Below are 15,943 nucleotides of genomic sequence, written 5' to 3' on the forward strand. Positions count from 1 at the left end.
ATAAGAGATTTACACTAGGGAGTTTTGATTGGGATGTGTATTTAGCATTAGCGAACATGAATAAGGGGTCTACACTCTAGAGTGTCAAGAGCCAATTCTCAATCACAAATTATACTATGAGACCGTTGTATGGTGCGACGACATAAAAGTGGCCATTTTGTGGTGAAAATCTAACGTTTTATATTTAAATGTGACCACTTTTTAAAAACAATCAATTTTTACATAAAATGTTCACTATTTCTTATAAATTGGTCACTTTTATCAGTCTCATCATACGACGGTCACACACGATAACTACACAATTTGAATTGGAACCACAAGCAACACTTGGTGTACTTTTGTATGATTTAATTTAATAAATAGTAAACCATTGTTTTAATAAATAGTAACTCACGGTTCACACACAAACAAATTATTTTGAAATTGAATTGTACGTTATTTATGTCTATTGGTAGTGTGGTTAATTAGGGAATTTTCTATATATGTTGATATTCGGGTATTTTTTGAAAAACGTATGAATTGTGAATTATGCAAAGATTAAGTTGGTTGGTTATCTCATGTCTTCAATTCTTAAAATTTGGAACTTTCCCTAACAGATGGTAAACGGGGTATTCAGAGTAACTATGAATTTATGTATTGGGCTAATCGGGGCAGAGATATTACGATTTTTTTTTTTTTTTTTGTTGAGCTATGTCGAATTTCTATCGGTTTTTTAGTAATAATGATTTGGTTATTAACATAAATATTTATTAATGCTTTCAAGTTATAATCAATAATTTGAAGTTAAACTCTTCAGAAATGCTTATGAATATTTTAATCATAGTTAGATATTTCACGTATGTATACAAATTATTTTAAAATAACTTTAAATGATGTTTAAAAAATATGTTTACAAATATACCCGTGCAACTTTGCACGAGTTTTTAATCAAGTTATTATTATTACTTTTCTTTTAGTAAAGTAGTAGTAGTAGTAGTAGTTGTTGTTGTTGTTGTAATCAATAAATAACAGACTCCCCCTCCCCAGCACTCCCTTTCCCCGACACTCCCCCTCCACTGCAACTCCGCCTCTCCCGCACTCCCCCTCCCCCGCAACGCCCCACCCCTGCAACTCCGACCACCGCCCTATCATGACCGACCGACCATTCTGACCTGATAACCCTTCTTCCCCAGCCCACCCCTCCCCCACCACACTCCCCTCCCCCGCACTATCCTTTTCTGCTCCGACCACCGCCCTGCACCATACTCCTGCTCCGACCACTGTCGTCCACCATACCCCTGCTCCGAACACCACAGTCCATCAAACAAACCACCATGCCTTCCACCATCAACATAATTGATTATAAACCCAATTTTAGGACAAAATAATTAATAAGCAATAAACAAGTTTTTAATAATTGCTAAACAAATTAGTATTACTTCATTAATTGAAGAATTTGAAGAATTGTAATCTATTGTTCAAGTTCTAGAAGAATTAGGTTTTAATTTTAGGGAAAATGGTATATAAAAACCTAGTTTGTTTAGAATTAGGAAAAGGGTAGAGTATGTAAATTTTATGAAAAAAAGGATGTGAAATAGTAAACGGCGTATGTGAAAGAGGAAAACGTTTGTCAAATAGTTCACATTATCTGAACGAAAAATTCTTGGGTCCTCCCGGAGGACAATAAATGCGTCCTCCTTAACCAATAAGAAGATTCATTTCCATTATAACTGCTATAAATATAAAGGTAAATGTTAGGAAATAATGAAAATGAAACTTTTAATTGGCTAAGGAGGATGTATTTATTGTCCTCCAGGAGGACCCAAGAATTTTTCTGATCTGAACGTTTCATCATAGAAAAAGAAAAGAAATAGAATCTTTTTTTTTTGGCAGTTGATAAAAAAAGGAAACGAAATAGAATCTAAATTCTAGAACCTATCTACATACTTTATTAATATAAAATCTTAATAAATTCGACCACAATGGTAGGGTTGCGCTACTTCTGATGACATCATGATATTCATGAACAAGGTACTGCCCATATTAGGTCGTAATGCAATAACACACATCCCAGACTACTAGTGCTTTCCTGATTTGGAATTAACAATACCAACCCATCAAACAAAAGATTTCCATTCTTATCCTTCTCAAAAGCCTATACACAACTTATTAGACCCTGGCATCACCTTCAGGGGCATCGGAACTAAGCCTTGGGAGCCTAGGGGCAGGCTGGTTGCGACGCTCTTTTCCACCAGGCTTTGATGAGGCATTGCCATACCAAATCATTCCTAGCACAGCTATTAGCATGCCCACTACGACCTGTATATTCAGACCTTCTTTTCCAAAGAAAATGAAGCCTAGTATTAATACGAGGATCGTCTTCATATGGCCGAGTACTTGGAACGACACTGCAGTGAATCTACCTATGCAGATGAACTGGCTCAGGTTTGTCCCGATTGCGATTATGCATGAAAGTGTTATAAACATCTGCACTACCATCAAATGAAAATACCAGTCAAAATATAGAATATCCAGGTCCAAAGGGTATGCGGGTAATATATTTTAGCTATTTGAATATTTTTTAACCATAATGACGCATTTAAGGACCTTTTATGTCCAATTGGAGCCCAAGCTCATATTTTTTTTTTTTGTTCTACATTATGATAGATTCGGAGTTATTCATAAGAAAAAGACCCGAACTTTCATTCTTTTTCAAGTCAAGGGATTATACTTTAAAAAAGTTCAGTGAAGGACCTCTATCACCTTCCGTCAACTTTTCTATTAGCCTGTTAGCACAGTGAATCAGTGATACAGTATTGACAGAGTCACTAAAGTCCTTGTTCATGGAAACACAATGAAGTGAATGCATTTTATACTTGCCATCTAGATAACACCAGGACAGAAAAAATTACCAAAGCCAAAACAGAACAAAAAGACAATAAAACCCATCCTTCCCCCAAAACACAAACACTAAATATCATTGACTACTATCATATACCATATCATATTCCATAATTTCACATCAGTAACAGATTTAGAGTGTTAAAAATAGACCTACCAATAGAATTAATCAAATCCTCCTTGTCTTTCTCGAAATCGGCAATAAAGTACATAGTATCATTCTTCGTTAAATGCTCGAAAGCTAATTGTCGGTTCAAAATCCAAATCCGTCGTTCCAACCATTGATGGCATATATTATCATATTGTAAATCTACTTCTTAATTAGGTTCCAATGAAGTCGTCAACCTTACGACTGATTATTGGTGATGGGCAAAGTGAGTTCGTGGGGGTGGTTGTGGTTGCCGTTGTGTGAGAGACTAGTAGCAATCTGTTTGTATCGCGTGATGGGATTAGAGTTGTGTCTATCATGATCATCATACAAGAGAATAGATGAACGAATTCGCGAGAACTAAGTCCCTTAGTTTGCTTCTAATTGAGATGGCCGATATGACTGTATTTGATTTAGATTGTCAGCCCGTTAACCCCTAACGGAGAAGTTAACGGAAGGTGTAATGAAGTCCTTAACTCTGTGTTTCTCAGACACGCCGACACGTGTCGGTGTCCACGTGTCGGCGTGTCGGACATGGCTATTTGGGGTGAATTTTCCTGTTTTGTGGTCTAAATTGAAGTGTCGATGTGTCGTGTCGTGTCGGACACCGACACGTGTCTGACACGCGACACGGCAGCTAAGTGAAGTGTCGGAGTAACATAGCCTTAACTAGACTTTCTGCAAGTATAGTCCCTTAACTGGAAAAAGAATGAAGGGTCCTTATCTTACCCTTTACTCGATAGATTAGAGCAAAATGACCAACTAAATTTGTTGCACTCCTCTTTGTTGTTAAAGTTGTGACACACACAAGTAATCAGGTAAGACCACGTACATACGACCCCCTTTTTCCACCATTGTGGGAGCTTCCAAGGCATTGGGGTAATATTCTTTTTGAAAAGTGGGAAATGTTGTTTTAATGAGGCAAATTAGCTCACAGGCTACTACGATATAGGGCTTTGTTGTTGAAAATTTAACTGAAGGTTTCGGAAAGTGTTGTAATCACGGTTAGCATCAGTCATCAGTCATCAGCCATCAGCCATGAACACAAAAGATACTAGACACATAATTAAAAGAGTAATACAAAATCATCATGCACGACCGTCTTTTTCCATGCCAAAATTGTTTGGTAAAATGCCTAAAAAAATGCCTTTTCAAGTTTTGAAAAGCTGCTTAATGCAAAAGCCTGTTTATTGGAAATAAGACTCGAAGAGATGAAAAGCTACTCACCACAGATGGCAGACTGTATTTGTAAGCATCAATTCTCTCTTTTGTTAGCCAGTAATCCAGGAAAGGACCCAAGAATATCAGGGTTACAGCCTGTGCTGGAGCAGTGTGACCTAACAGGTTGAATGAACTGAGAGAGTACTTCTTTTGCAGGAAATGCACGTACTGCAATTCAACAAAAACAAATCATATAATCATGTTTAAAAATATAAGGTACTATTCCTTTATAACAAGGTACATGTAATTAATAACACCCAACCCATATTGATTTGAAGTTGGTCAAAGTGTTTAGCTACCCCACACTCCCACAGACAAGCACCGGTCCTTCAAAAACATTGTTTTTACTCGTGTATTGGTAGTCCTATCAATCTCTTCAATGGGTATTACAACAATTGTATCTTACTTCTATAGGCTAAACATCTAAAATCACACACATGTAAATAAAACTGTGAAATGGTAATTGATGAGCTTACATATTGCTGCAGAGCAGTACTCCAGACTGCTATAGATGCCGCAATGAATCCTCTAGTATTTACGCTGACATCTGTAATAGTACAGACTCCAACACCCATCAAAACGACTGCTATGCTGAGCTTCGTATCCCGAGAATACCGGATATTATCAAACACAATTTCGAACAGGCACAATACTGGGATCATACTCAACTTTGCAATCTGAGAATTGACATCAAGCTATTATTAATGCCAGAAATTATGTGTACTTATAGTGTTAAACAAGAGGTGAGCCATTGTTAGGGTGTGACCTGATAAAATCCCACTGAGTTCCACATAAGGCTAACATTCATGCCAACAATTGAAAAATTTGCAAATATGGCAAATTTCACCAGTTCCAGCGATGGCAAATGAGAAGGCTGAATATATCCAAGCCAACGAAGTACGATTGTCATCAATGTAGTGGCAATAAAATGAAGTCCAGTTAAAGTTGTGGCTACACAATGATAAAGGTAATCATAAGCCAATAATCGATGTTTGAAGCCAAAAACAAAACACTACAAAAAACACGCTGTTTAGCGACCAAAATTCTGTGACTGGTTAATTCTTCCAGAAAATTTGTCACTTAGGAGAATTTTTTGGATAATGAGGGTTAATTAGCAAAGTAATTAGAGATTTAGCGTCCATTTCAAACTATTTTGGCCCAATAGGTCCACGTCATCACGTTTTTTTTTCCAGATCACAAAGCCGATGAAGATCTTAGCGGCTTATGTTCTTAGTTCTTAGTGAAGAATACTCTACAAAACCGCTAAAATTCTTAGCGGCTACACCCTAACAATTTCCCAAGACGATGTTAGATTTTATTGTTGTTGGCAATGGAAGCCACTAAGAAAGCTAGCGGCTTACCTGTTAATAAAAAAAAACGCGAATTTCTCACTCTATATCTGAGTAAACACCAAAAATCCCCAATTAAATCCCAAACCCTAGGTTTTCGAAAAACCCAATTTCTCACTCACATTCTACCAAATTTCTTTCAATCAATTACTCTCAATCAACCTAATTCATCCTATATTCAAGGTACTAATTATTCTATTGTAATATAGCATTGTTGTTTAATTGATTTTGTGCAAAGTTTATTAATTTTGTTTTAGCTTAGTTTAGAACTTTACTTGTTCAAATTAGTAGTTTGCTTGTTCAATTTAGTATTTCACTATAATTTGGAACAATGGAGATAAATAATTACCCATTGACTTGTTGGTGGAATGGTGAAATAGTGGTAAATGGTGAAGATATTAGTTATAAGGGTGGTTGCGAGAGTTTTGTTATTGTTAATAGTAATATTAGTCTTAATGAGCTCAAGAGTGAAATATATGAGTCTTTAGAGGTAGATAAAACAAAATTAGAGCTTAATATCAAAATGAAATTCCCAAGTGTAAGAGGTTACAAAGTATTATCCTTGAGTAATGATCGTAGTTTGAAAGCTTTGTGGGCAAGTGTGTGTCGATCAAAAGCCGCATCCATGGATTTGTTTATTCAGTTGACGCCTCTTGAACAAGCTCTTGAAATTACTCAAACAACTTTACAACCCTTTAAGTTGAGGATCCCAATTGGCAAATTGGCATGTGTCTTTGTTAACTAATAATGTCGACGAAGCGCCCATAAATGGTAATATTTTTGGAGATGAGATTGAAAATGGCATTGAAGAGGAGGATGCAATGTTGTTGTTGAGTGAGGATGAGGATGCTATGGTAGACCTTGTTTCTCAAACGTGTACTAACACCGAATATATTAAGGTTCATGCTTTAGATGTTGATCATGTAAATAGTAGGTATAAATCAAGTGTGGCTCCATTTAAGAATGGTGGGGAGTTTAGTGTTGCGCAAGAATTTGCAAGCAAAGAGATTTTGCGACAAGTTGTCACATCCTACAAAGTCTTTAGAAACCAAGTTTATAAAACTACCGAATCAAAACCTCACACTCTGACGTTTAAATGTAATAGAAAACCCTTAGCTTGTAGTTGGTATTTAAGAGCGAGTAAAAAAAATATTTCAATGGATGTCTTTACAATTGTGTCATACAAAGGTCCACATGAAGCGTCTTGTGTGGTTCGCAAACCATCTCTTGTCATCCAAACTTAAAGGGGGAGTTTATTAGTAATGCTATTAAGCATCTCGTGAAAGAAGTTTTGGGGGCTAAGGTGAGTTTGTTAAGGGCATCTATAACAAAGGAATTCAACTTCAAGATCTCTTAATGGAAGACATGGATGGCAAAACAAAGAGCGTTGGTGGATCTTTACGGAGATTGGGAGGAGCAGATGATAGCGTTCTCACAATGCAAAAGGAACATAGAAGCTCGGATATTTGGGAAGAAGAGGTAATTAACGATTCTACTTAACGAATTTTCTAATATGTACTTGTTTATTTTCCGTAAAAAAAATATGTACTTGTATAACTTACTTAAAAAGATATTTGTTTTTTTTTTTTGAAGAATACCGCACAACTAAAATGTAGAAATCATCTATATTCCAAATCTAAATTTATCATAGCCGCAGCTGTCGAAAATTTCATTAGTGGAACCCAATTTTATGATATTCATATGTTAGCTTATGTTGTAGCTCGTCCTGATATGATAACTGCATTAGTTAGCGTTGGAGACAAGAAACCCACACTTTCCATTTAACGGTTGGAGAAGCCACCATCACTTTGCAAGATGTAAATGTTTTGTTAGGTCTAAAGGTCGGTGGATTACCTATAACTGGTAAATCTGATCACTTTTGGACTTAGTTATTGGAGCATTACTTAGGTATTATGCCACCCAGTAATGCATTTAAGGGAAATTCTTTGAAACTATCTTGGTTAAGTGAAAATTTTCAAGAACTGCCACAAGAGGCAACTGAGCAACAACTTCATACATATGTAAGAGCTTATTTATTATATTTGATCGGTAGCATGCTCTTTTCGGATAAAAGTGGGAATAGAGTATAGTTAATTTACTTCCCTCTTTTGACAAATTTGGAAAGATTAAATGAATATAGTCGGGGGAGTGCCACACTTCCTTATTTGTATAAAAACTTGTGTACGACTTCTAAGAGAGGAGCGATAGAAATTGGTGGTTGTCTTGTTCTAATGCAACTTTGGTCTTGGGAACGTATCTCTATTGGTCAACCTACCATCATGACATCAACAATAGAGGAGGTGGCGGGTGTCGAATACCCACTTGGTTCGCAAGTGGTGGCGGGTGTTGACCCACTTGGTTATAGGTGGCTAAAAGTAGACCGGGCTTACAAGAATCACTTGATTTGATACCATGACCGACACCATGTTCACTTGGCAACCCTACACTACGGATGTCCTTTCCCTTTTCCCCGCCATTTGTACAGAAGATCCTAGTGAGTGGATTGTAAATGCACCACTCATTTGCTTTGAGACCGTTCAGTGGCATTTTGCTAATAGGGTTGTTACACAATTTGGTTGGCATCCAACGGTGCCCCCTCTATGCAAGACATCTAAGAAGTAGAAGCATAAAATTGATCGTCGGGGAAATGCCACTAATTATGAGGGATTGTATATAGAAAGCATTGAGCGGTGGAATAACCGCAAGACAAGATTGACTCCTCGAGGTGTTCCTTACAATGGTTACCTTGACTACAATGATGCATACCTACAATGGTATCGTGCATCACGCGTCTAGTAGTTAGCAACCTCAGTGAACAAACACAATGCAAAGTATTATATGAGAAGAAACACAATTTCTTTCCAAATGCGGCCGACAATATGCTACTTGTAAGTATTTCTTTATTTTAACAACCACTGTATATTTAAATTTGTTTAGTATTTGTTTAATTCTAATTCTAACTACCATTGTAATTGCGTTTATGATTGTTTAGTATTGGTTTAATTTTAACAATTATTGTACTTGTTGAATTTTGCAGACGGAGGGTCATATTTTCAACTATAACCATGCTACTACTATGCTTGGTAACATGCCAGATGATATACCAATGTTTCATTTTCAATGTTGCAAGAGATGCAGTCAATGTCACTCCAATGCTTGCAAGGCACGAGACATGGGCATCTAATCCAACCCACTACGGCTGATCATCCAAGCCCTCCACATGCACACCAAGATCCTCCTAGATATCATTTATGTCACTTAGACCATAGACTTGCTCCGATCCGTGAGGAGGACACGCCTACCGGTTCAAGTTCAAGATCAAGAACAAAGAGAGGTTGCTCGAGAATGGGCTAATGTGTCATTTAGTTTGCTTGCAATTGCTTAATTTGTATGAACTTTAGTTTTATTTCAAAGTATGACTTTAGTTAAATTAGATGGAATTGTTGTATGAACTTTGTTTTAAATTTGGTTATCAATGACATGACGCTTCATTTCCGGATTTAAAACTCGTGTTTGGGGCGTGTATGTTTGGGCAATGTGCATGTAATGGTGAAGGTTTGGGCAGGTTCCATGTGAAGTGTGTATCCAGGTGTGTTTGTAGCAATTGTGTATGCAGGTTTTGGGCAGTTTTGGGCAGTGTGGCAGTGTGTGTTTGCAGGTTTTTTTTTTTTGAAGTATTTAGAGGAAACCGCCAAGGTTCTAAGCGGCTTACCATATCAATATGTGAAATTCCAACAAAGCCGCCAAGATCCTAAGCGGCTTACTAACTTCAGTGCTCATCTGAGACTCCAGTAGCTACTGAAAAACTAAGGGTGTGAAGAATGTGTTAAGCCGCCAAGATCTTCAGCGGCTTAGTGTGCTATTTATGATTTTTAAGACTCCAGTAGCTATAGTAGCTATTGGATATTTGGGGGTGAAAGTTTAGTGAAAATTAGAGGAAGCCGCTAAGAAGTTCAGCGGTTTTGTAGAAAAACTGGAAAAAAAAAATATGTGATGACGTGGACCCATTGGGCTAAAATAGTTTGAAATGGATGCTAATTCTCTAATTGCTTTGCTAATTAACCCTCATTATCCAAAAAATTCTCACTTAGAAGCTGCGCTTTTTAATCCAACACAAAAAAAAAGTTTACACAAATCAAATGCTCCTCATAATGTTTTCATTCATTATAGCATCCAACATTGTCTAAATAAGGTAACATTTCTTAGCCTTGGGGATATAAATGATCTGAGCTAGCTCGTCGAGTAATGGGAATCGGCTCGGTCAAACCGATCTCGAGTCGGTCCCTGGCTCGGCAAGGCTCGGATCCGAAGCTCGTGTCAACTAATCATCACTATTATTTTTTTTAGTATAATTTTAATATTTCTAAATTATACTTTGTTTTGGTAGTTGTATATTATACTTCTTATAAATTAGTATTTTTTTATATATGTTTTCAAAATAACTATTTACGATAAGATTTTAAAAGTAAAAAAATTGAAAGAACAAAAGGACAAACCGTGCTCGAGCTTAATTTTTTTAGGCTCGACGGCTCTGAGCTCGAGTCCAAAATTCTGAGCCGATTTCGAACTCATTCGAGAACATGTTTAAAACAAATCTCCATATCCCATCAGCCCGTCTTTGTATCTGATTATAAATGTCTACTTGCTTCATGTCATTGATGCCTGACGAAAGATGTCCAGACAATTTCTATGTGGCTTCACTCATGTAAGATTGTTTGTGTAGTTTTCTTCATGCGAGAAAAAGAAAATGCAGTGAATTGAGTTGAGTTGAATGTTGCAAAAAGTAAAATGTGTAGAGTGAGTGTATGAATTGTTCATTTATGCTAACATCAGCTTATGTGTTGTGGTTGCTAAAGTCCTTCATATTGTTCCTTTCCTATCATCTGGCTTTCGATATTTAAGCAAGCACTATACAAGTGTCTTCCATGAAAATCTGAAACAGAATCCTACACACTATCTTGTGGCATTATAAATCCATTTATAAACGTATTACTAGTTTTAAACCCGTGCAAAATTGCACGGGTATGTATTTGGGCCAGTATTAATGTTTTTGAATGTATATTTATTTTTGCATTTCTATTGTACTTATCTAATTGGTCTAAATCTACGATCTACATAATTTATGTTTAAATTTGTTAAAAACACGTGTTCACATACACTGGTTTATAAGGAAATAACGTAATCTACTCTTGTAAATAAAAATTGCATACATAAAAAACTTTACATCAAGATAAAAGAAATATAATCTAATATAATCAACTTTAACATATGTATGTAATTCATTTGCGTTTTATGTTCGATCCTGTATATAAATGTTATTCGTTCCTTCTTGAAATTATGTAATTTTGTTTTAAAAATTATGTAATTCAATTTCATTTACTCGCATTTGTAATTCATTCCGCATATATGTTATTAATTTCATAATATTAATTCATAGAATTTTTTCATAATATTATTTCATAGAAGTTGTAAGACGGAATTTATCGCATGTTTGAAAAGACGGAAATGTGAAGAAATAAATACATTGCACACTCACGGGTACCACCATAACATGAATTTCCAAAAAAAAAAACTGCATTAATGACGTGGCGCGCTGAGGATTGAGTATTGTCTTTTGTATTAATATAGATAAGATAGGAGGACAAAATAGGCAGGTAGTTACCGAAAGTAAAGCCATAAGTAGCCATTAAAGCTTTGTTGGCAAGGATAACTCCCACTGACGTTGCAGCATTGAACATCCAAGCAGCAACATCGACTGAAACTTTCTTCTCCGCCCTAACAGCTGGAGCCATCTTTACTTAATACTTCGCTCAAGGGAATCCTCGGCTTGCAAATTTCTCAAATGACTTCCTTGGTACCATTAGTCCATAGGCTGAAGTAAGCTTACTAATAAAGCTTTAGTGATCCTTTCTCTGAAACATTTGCATATAAGAATGTCAACAGAAGTACAGAACAACAAAAGCTACTATAAATCCACAATAGCAAGCCATTCATGAGATATATAGCACAATATTCAGTTACAAAGTGTTTGAAATATTTTTATTTGTGCTTGTTCAATTCTGAGAAATTGCATTGTCATGCCAACAGAACATGATACCAAAATGAAAATATTTACAAAACGAAATCATTGGTCTCACTTGTTAAAATTAACCATTAAACCTACAATTAAAGAAGGAAAATATAAGGATTTAAATTAACATTACACGTGCGATCTTCTAAAACCGAGTGAACCATGAATTAGTAGTGATTTAGAATGGATATTTACAGAAGAATTCAGAATAAACTCTTGCAACCTAGGCTATTTTTTGTGTTTAAAGACAACCACCTCAAACATGTTCGGAAAAATATTTCACCATGACCATTGCAAAAACGAACAAAATATTAATCTGATCTTTTGTTACATGTTTGGTGTATAAAGCGAGCAAGTCAAGTGTGTCATCAATTGATCATGACAATTGTTCAAAATTCGACATGGAATGGCACACCATGCGCTCAACCCAACTAAGTACATGGTTACCGAATTCGCTCGGCGCCCTACGAATCGCGAATTGTTAAAAGCGAATTCTATCATGTTGCTTACTGAAAATACATATAACACACATTTTATAACAGCGAATCGCGAATTGGTAAGGATGTATTCATAGCGAATTCGGTAACCATGACTAAGTATCTTCAAAATTAAAGAAAAATGTAGTATATCATTATCAATTACTGTCAAATGTACGACTTAGATCAGGTTTAATCTATATTTATACGAATGTAGTATATCATTATCAATTAAAGAAAAATGTAGTATATCATTATCAATTAAAGAAAAATGTAGTTGCATTTTCTCTTCTATATTAATCTATATTTATACGAGTACTACTTACAATCTCGAATCTCATCCTCATTTGAGGAAGACTCCACCGTTTCCTAATCTAATATACGGGAACAATCCCACATTCCTAAGATGGACAATATCTTACTCTCACAATATCGAAATATTTTGCATATTCCGACTCCTGGTCTTATTACTCATCTACTTTGTCTAAAATTTGGGCATCGAAAACTAAAGGCGAAAAAAAGATGATGACTACTAAAATGTGAAGCCATCATTAGTGTTCACATTTCATATGAATGCAGAAGTTTCAATACAATTCTTAAATTGTACAAAGATCATAACTTGTTCTCGACATCCCAACCAAAATATCCCACAAAATCATAAAGGATGATAGAAAGGGAGTAATTTTTGTACACAGACACAAATTTCATCAAAAACACACATAATATTTAATAATAACTCATAACGAAATTAGCATAATCCCAGTGAACTTGATAATTAAACATTAGCACTCTTCAAAATTGACCTATAAAACACAATTTTTTGAGAAGACAAATACAATCAAATATGCATTTAACAAATAACAAACTTTACTATCCCACATAGATTAATTTTATTTTTATGTTTATCAATCATCTCCGCAAAACTTTCAAAATTGAAAGATTGGCACGCAAAAACAAGATCAAATTTTTTAAAAAAAAGGCGTATAAAACATAATTGAAATGAAGAATGATAAAACAAGAGGGATGAAATGGAAGAAAATGAGGAATTACCTAGTGATTAATGTGGAAAAGGAATGTGATGAGAAGAATTGGAATGTTAAAATTGCGTGATCTCTTATGGGTCGATTGTGAGGGGGCGCGCGCCAGTTGCATGAGAGATTACTAGGGATGTCAATGGATCGGGTTCGGGTCGGGTGAAGCCTTATCCGTCATCCATCCGTCCTTTTAAAATCTCATCCAACCCGTCCGTCATCCATGAAACATATCATCCGTCATCCATCCATCCATCATCCGTGGATGAAACGGGTGGATCGGGTGATAAACGGGTGTTGTGTATATTTATATTTCAAGTTTTAAAAAAATAATGATTTTTTTTCTCTACAAAAATGAAGTTAGATAATTACTTAGTTTAACTTTCTAGTTGGAAAGTTCACAAAATATCTATATTGAGAGTAGATAAATATGAAAATTTAAATATTTTATATCTTAATAATGTGTTATATGTAAAAAAAATTAAATAAAAAGTAATAAAATCGGGTGATGGATGGATGTCGGGTGGATAGCGGGTGGAATTTCTTCATCCAACCCATCCGTCATCCACATCCATTTCATCCGTCATCCATCCATCATCCATTTAAGTCGGGTTTTCATCCATCTTTTAGGATCGGGTGGATCGGGTTTTGATGGATGCGGGTGAAATTGACATCCCTAGTTGTTGCACCGCGTCCGTAAGAAAAACGTAATATAAAGTAAATATCAGAGTACGATACTGATAAAAGGGTTAAGGTGGCGGAAACACCTGACCAATCCGGTTCGCTACTAAATCCAAAACAAACTAATACATTATTCAAAGGTTCTTAAAACATAAAGCAAAGCCCTAATTTATTATTCGTCTCGCCGCACAGAACTTCCCAGCAAGATATCATCCAAAACAGCAACACCTGAACAACCTGAGAAGGGGGTCGACAATTCAGTCGGGAGTAACTAGATGCTCTCCCAGTCATGTTTACAACAACTGAATATAACCAACAATCATTAACAAATGAAAGGTAAAACTAGTAAACATGCGAGATCATCTATACTCATGAAAACCCAACACAAAATTACCATGACTTATCAATCTTAGACGGAACCACGCAAACCTAAACCATATGCAAGAACTAGACCACGTACCCTAATAGCCACTGTAGGACACGACCTCTAACAACTTAAGGCACAATGCTAGCATCAAAGCATAGCGAATACGGTAACACACAATCCACAGTAATAGAAGGCACAAAGCTAGCAACAAAGCATAGCGAATAGAGCGAACGCCCGTTAGAGCGTATCACCACGCCTCTAACTTGTCGGAGCGTATCACCACCGCCTCGATCGACGGAGCGTATCACCACCGCTTCCCATCGGTGTGGAGCGTATCACCACCGCCTCCACGGTACTATGTATAGCGTATCACCACCGCCTATATGCCTAAGACTGGCGACCTTTCGATGCAATAATCGTACACCGAACAACACTCGGGACCCGAACGTATAATCGACGGCGAATCTGCCACCCCGAACATAGACCAAAATAAATCCCGCATCAACGGGTGGCGTTAGTTCATTCCGATAGTATATAACGATACTACCGTCATCTATTCAAACCACCAACAAACAAATGCACAAAGATAACTAATCGTACTAACTTGCGTGAACAACATCACGACTCAACCCATAGGATAGTATAAATAACCATCCTACTTATCATATGCACAAGAGTAACCAAATACATATGAAACAGTTATATAATAACAACTGAACATCACATAACATGTGAAACAAGTATAAACAACCAATGTTATAGTAACTTCAGCTATAACTTTAACATTAACCACGCAATTGTATAATAACCTTAACCATAACATAAACTCTGGATGCGAGGTTATAGTAACCTCGACTATAACTTCAACATATACGACTTGAAGTTACACTTACCTCAACTATAACCTTGACACGAAACACAAAGTTATACTAGTTCCCGCCATAACCTTGAGCCATAAATCTCAGGATATATTAGTTCCAGCTATAACCTTATCTCGTACTTCAATGTTATAGTTGCCTCGGCCATAACTAGAGTAACTACCCAAAGTTGTATTAACTTTAGCTATAACACTTGAATCATCATCAATGTTACACCAGCTTTAGCTATAACTTTGGAGAGAGCTCTTGGCCGCCGTCATGCCGCCACTAGGGTTTGATTCGGAAACCCTAATTGCGCTCACGACACCCATAATAAACACATAACCAACATACGATACACAATTAATACATTAAAACATATAAAAACACGTGAAAACATAATTAACATGATAATAAACAATCAAACATGTACTAATCATACAAAACATTCATTAAATCATATTAATTACATCAATTGGCATAAACACAATTAAAAGAAAACACCTAGTTACCTTATTAAGCAAATAATCCTAAAGATCGTCTTCAACGATATAAACGTCTTCTCCAGGAGCAACTTCCACGCCTTTATCGAGTCATCCACGTGCCAAAGATAACGAAACTAATAAATATACTAACTATATATAAAAACTATAAAACTATAAAACTATGCGAAAACATAAAAACTTACGAAGAAGATAGATAAATCCAAGAAGTAGGATCGATCTAAGCACGAAGAACGATGAAGAACGAAGAATAAAAGAGGATGGCACGAAACCCTAGGAAGGGGCGCGCGGCACGAGGAGGAAGGAGGAGGAGAGAATTCTTTTTAGGGTTTTGTGAGATTATGAGAAAAGAAGAGCAAG

General features: G+C 36.1%; 1 protein-coding gene across 2 annotated transcripts; it reads right to left on the minus strand.

The window, feature by feature from the left end:
• Positions 1 to 1,909: 1,909 nt before the first annotated feature.
• Positions 1,910 to 13,301, minus strand: LOC141609034 (UDP-rhamnose/UDP-galactose transporter 6-like). Of its 2 annotated transcripts, none has more exons than XM_074428293.1 (6): positions 13,195 to 13,301; positions 11,261 to 11,510; positions 5,016 to 5,200; positions 4,726 to 4,926; positions 4,256 to 4,417; positions 1,910 to 2,466 (listed from the first exon to the last, which is right to left on the minus strand). In XM_074428293.1, exons 2-6 carry the CDS (start codon positions 11,388 to 11,390, stop codon positions 2,149 to 2,151), a joined length of 996 nt encoding a protein of 331 aa, XP_074284394.1. In that variant the 5' UTR covers positions 11,391 to 11,510; positions 13,195 to 13,301; the 3' UTR covers positions 1,910 to 2,148. The 2 variants fall into 2 exon arrangements, with proteins under 2 accessions (XP_074284394.1, XP_074284395.1); XM_074428294.1 differs by having other exon boundaries at positions 1,910 to 2,471.
• Positions 13,302 to 15,943: the final 2,642 nt, after the last annotated feature.

The sequence above is a fragment of the Silene latifolia genome, chromosome 1 (assembly GCF_048544455.1).
Source record: "Silene latifolia isolate original U9 population chromosome 1, ASM4854445v1, whole genome shotgun sequence".
NCBI lineage: Eukaryota > Viridiplantae > Streptophyta > Magnoliopsida > Caryophyllales > Caryophyllaceae > Silene > Silene latifolia.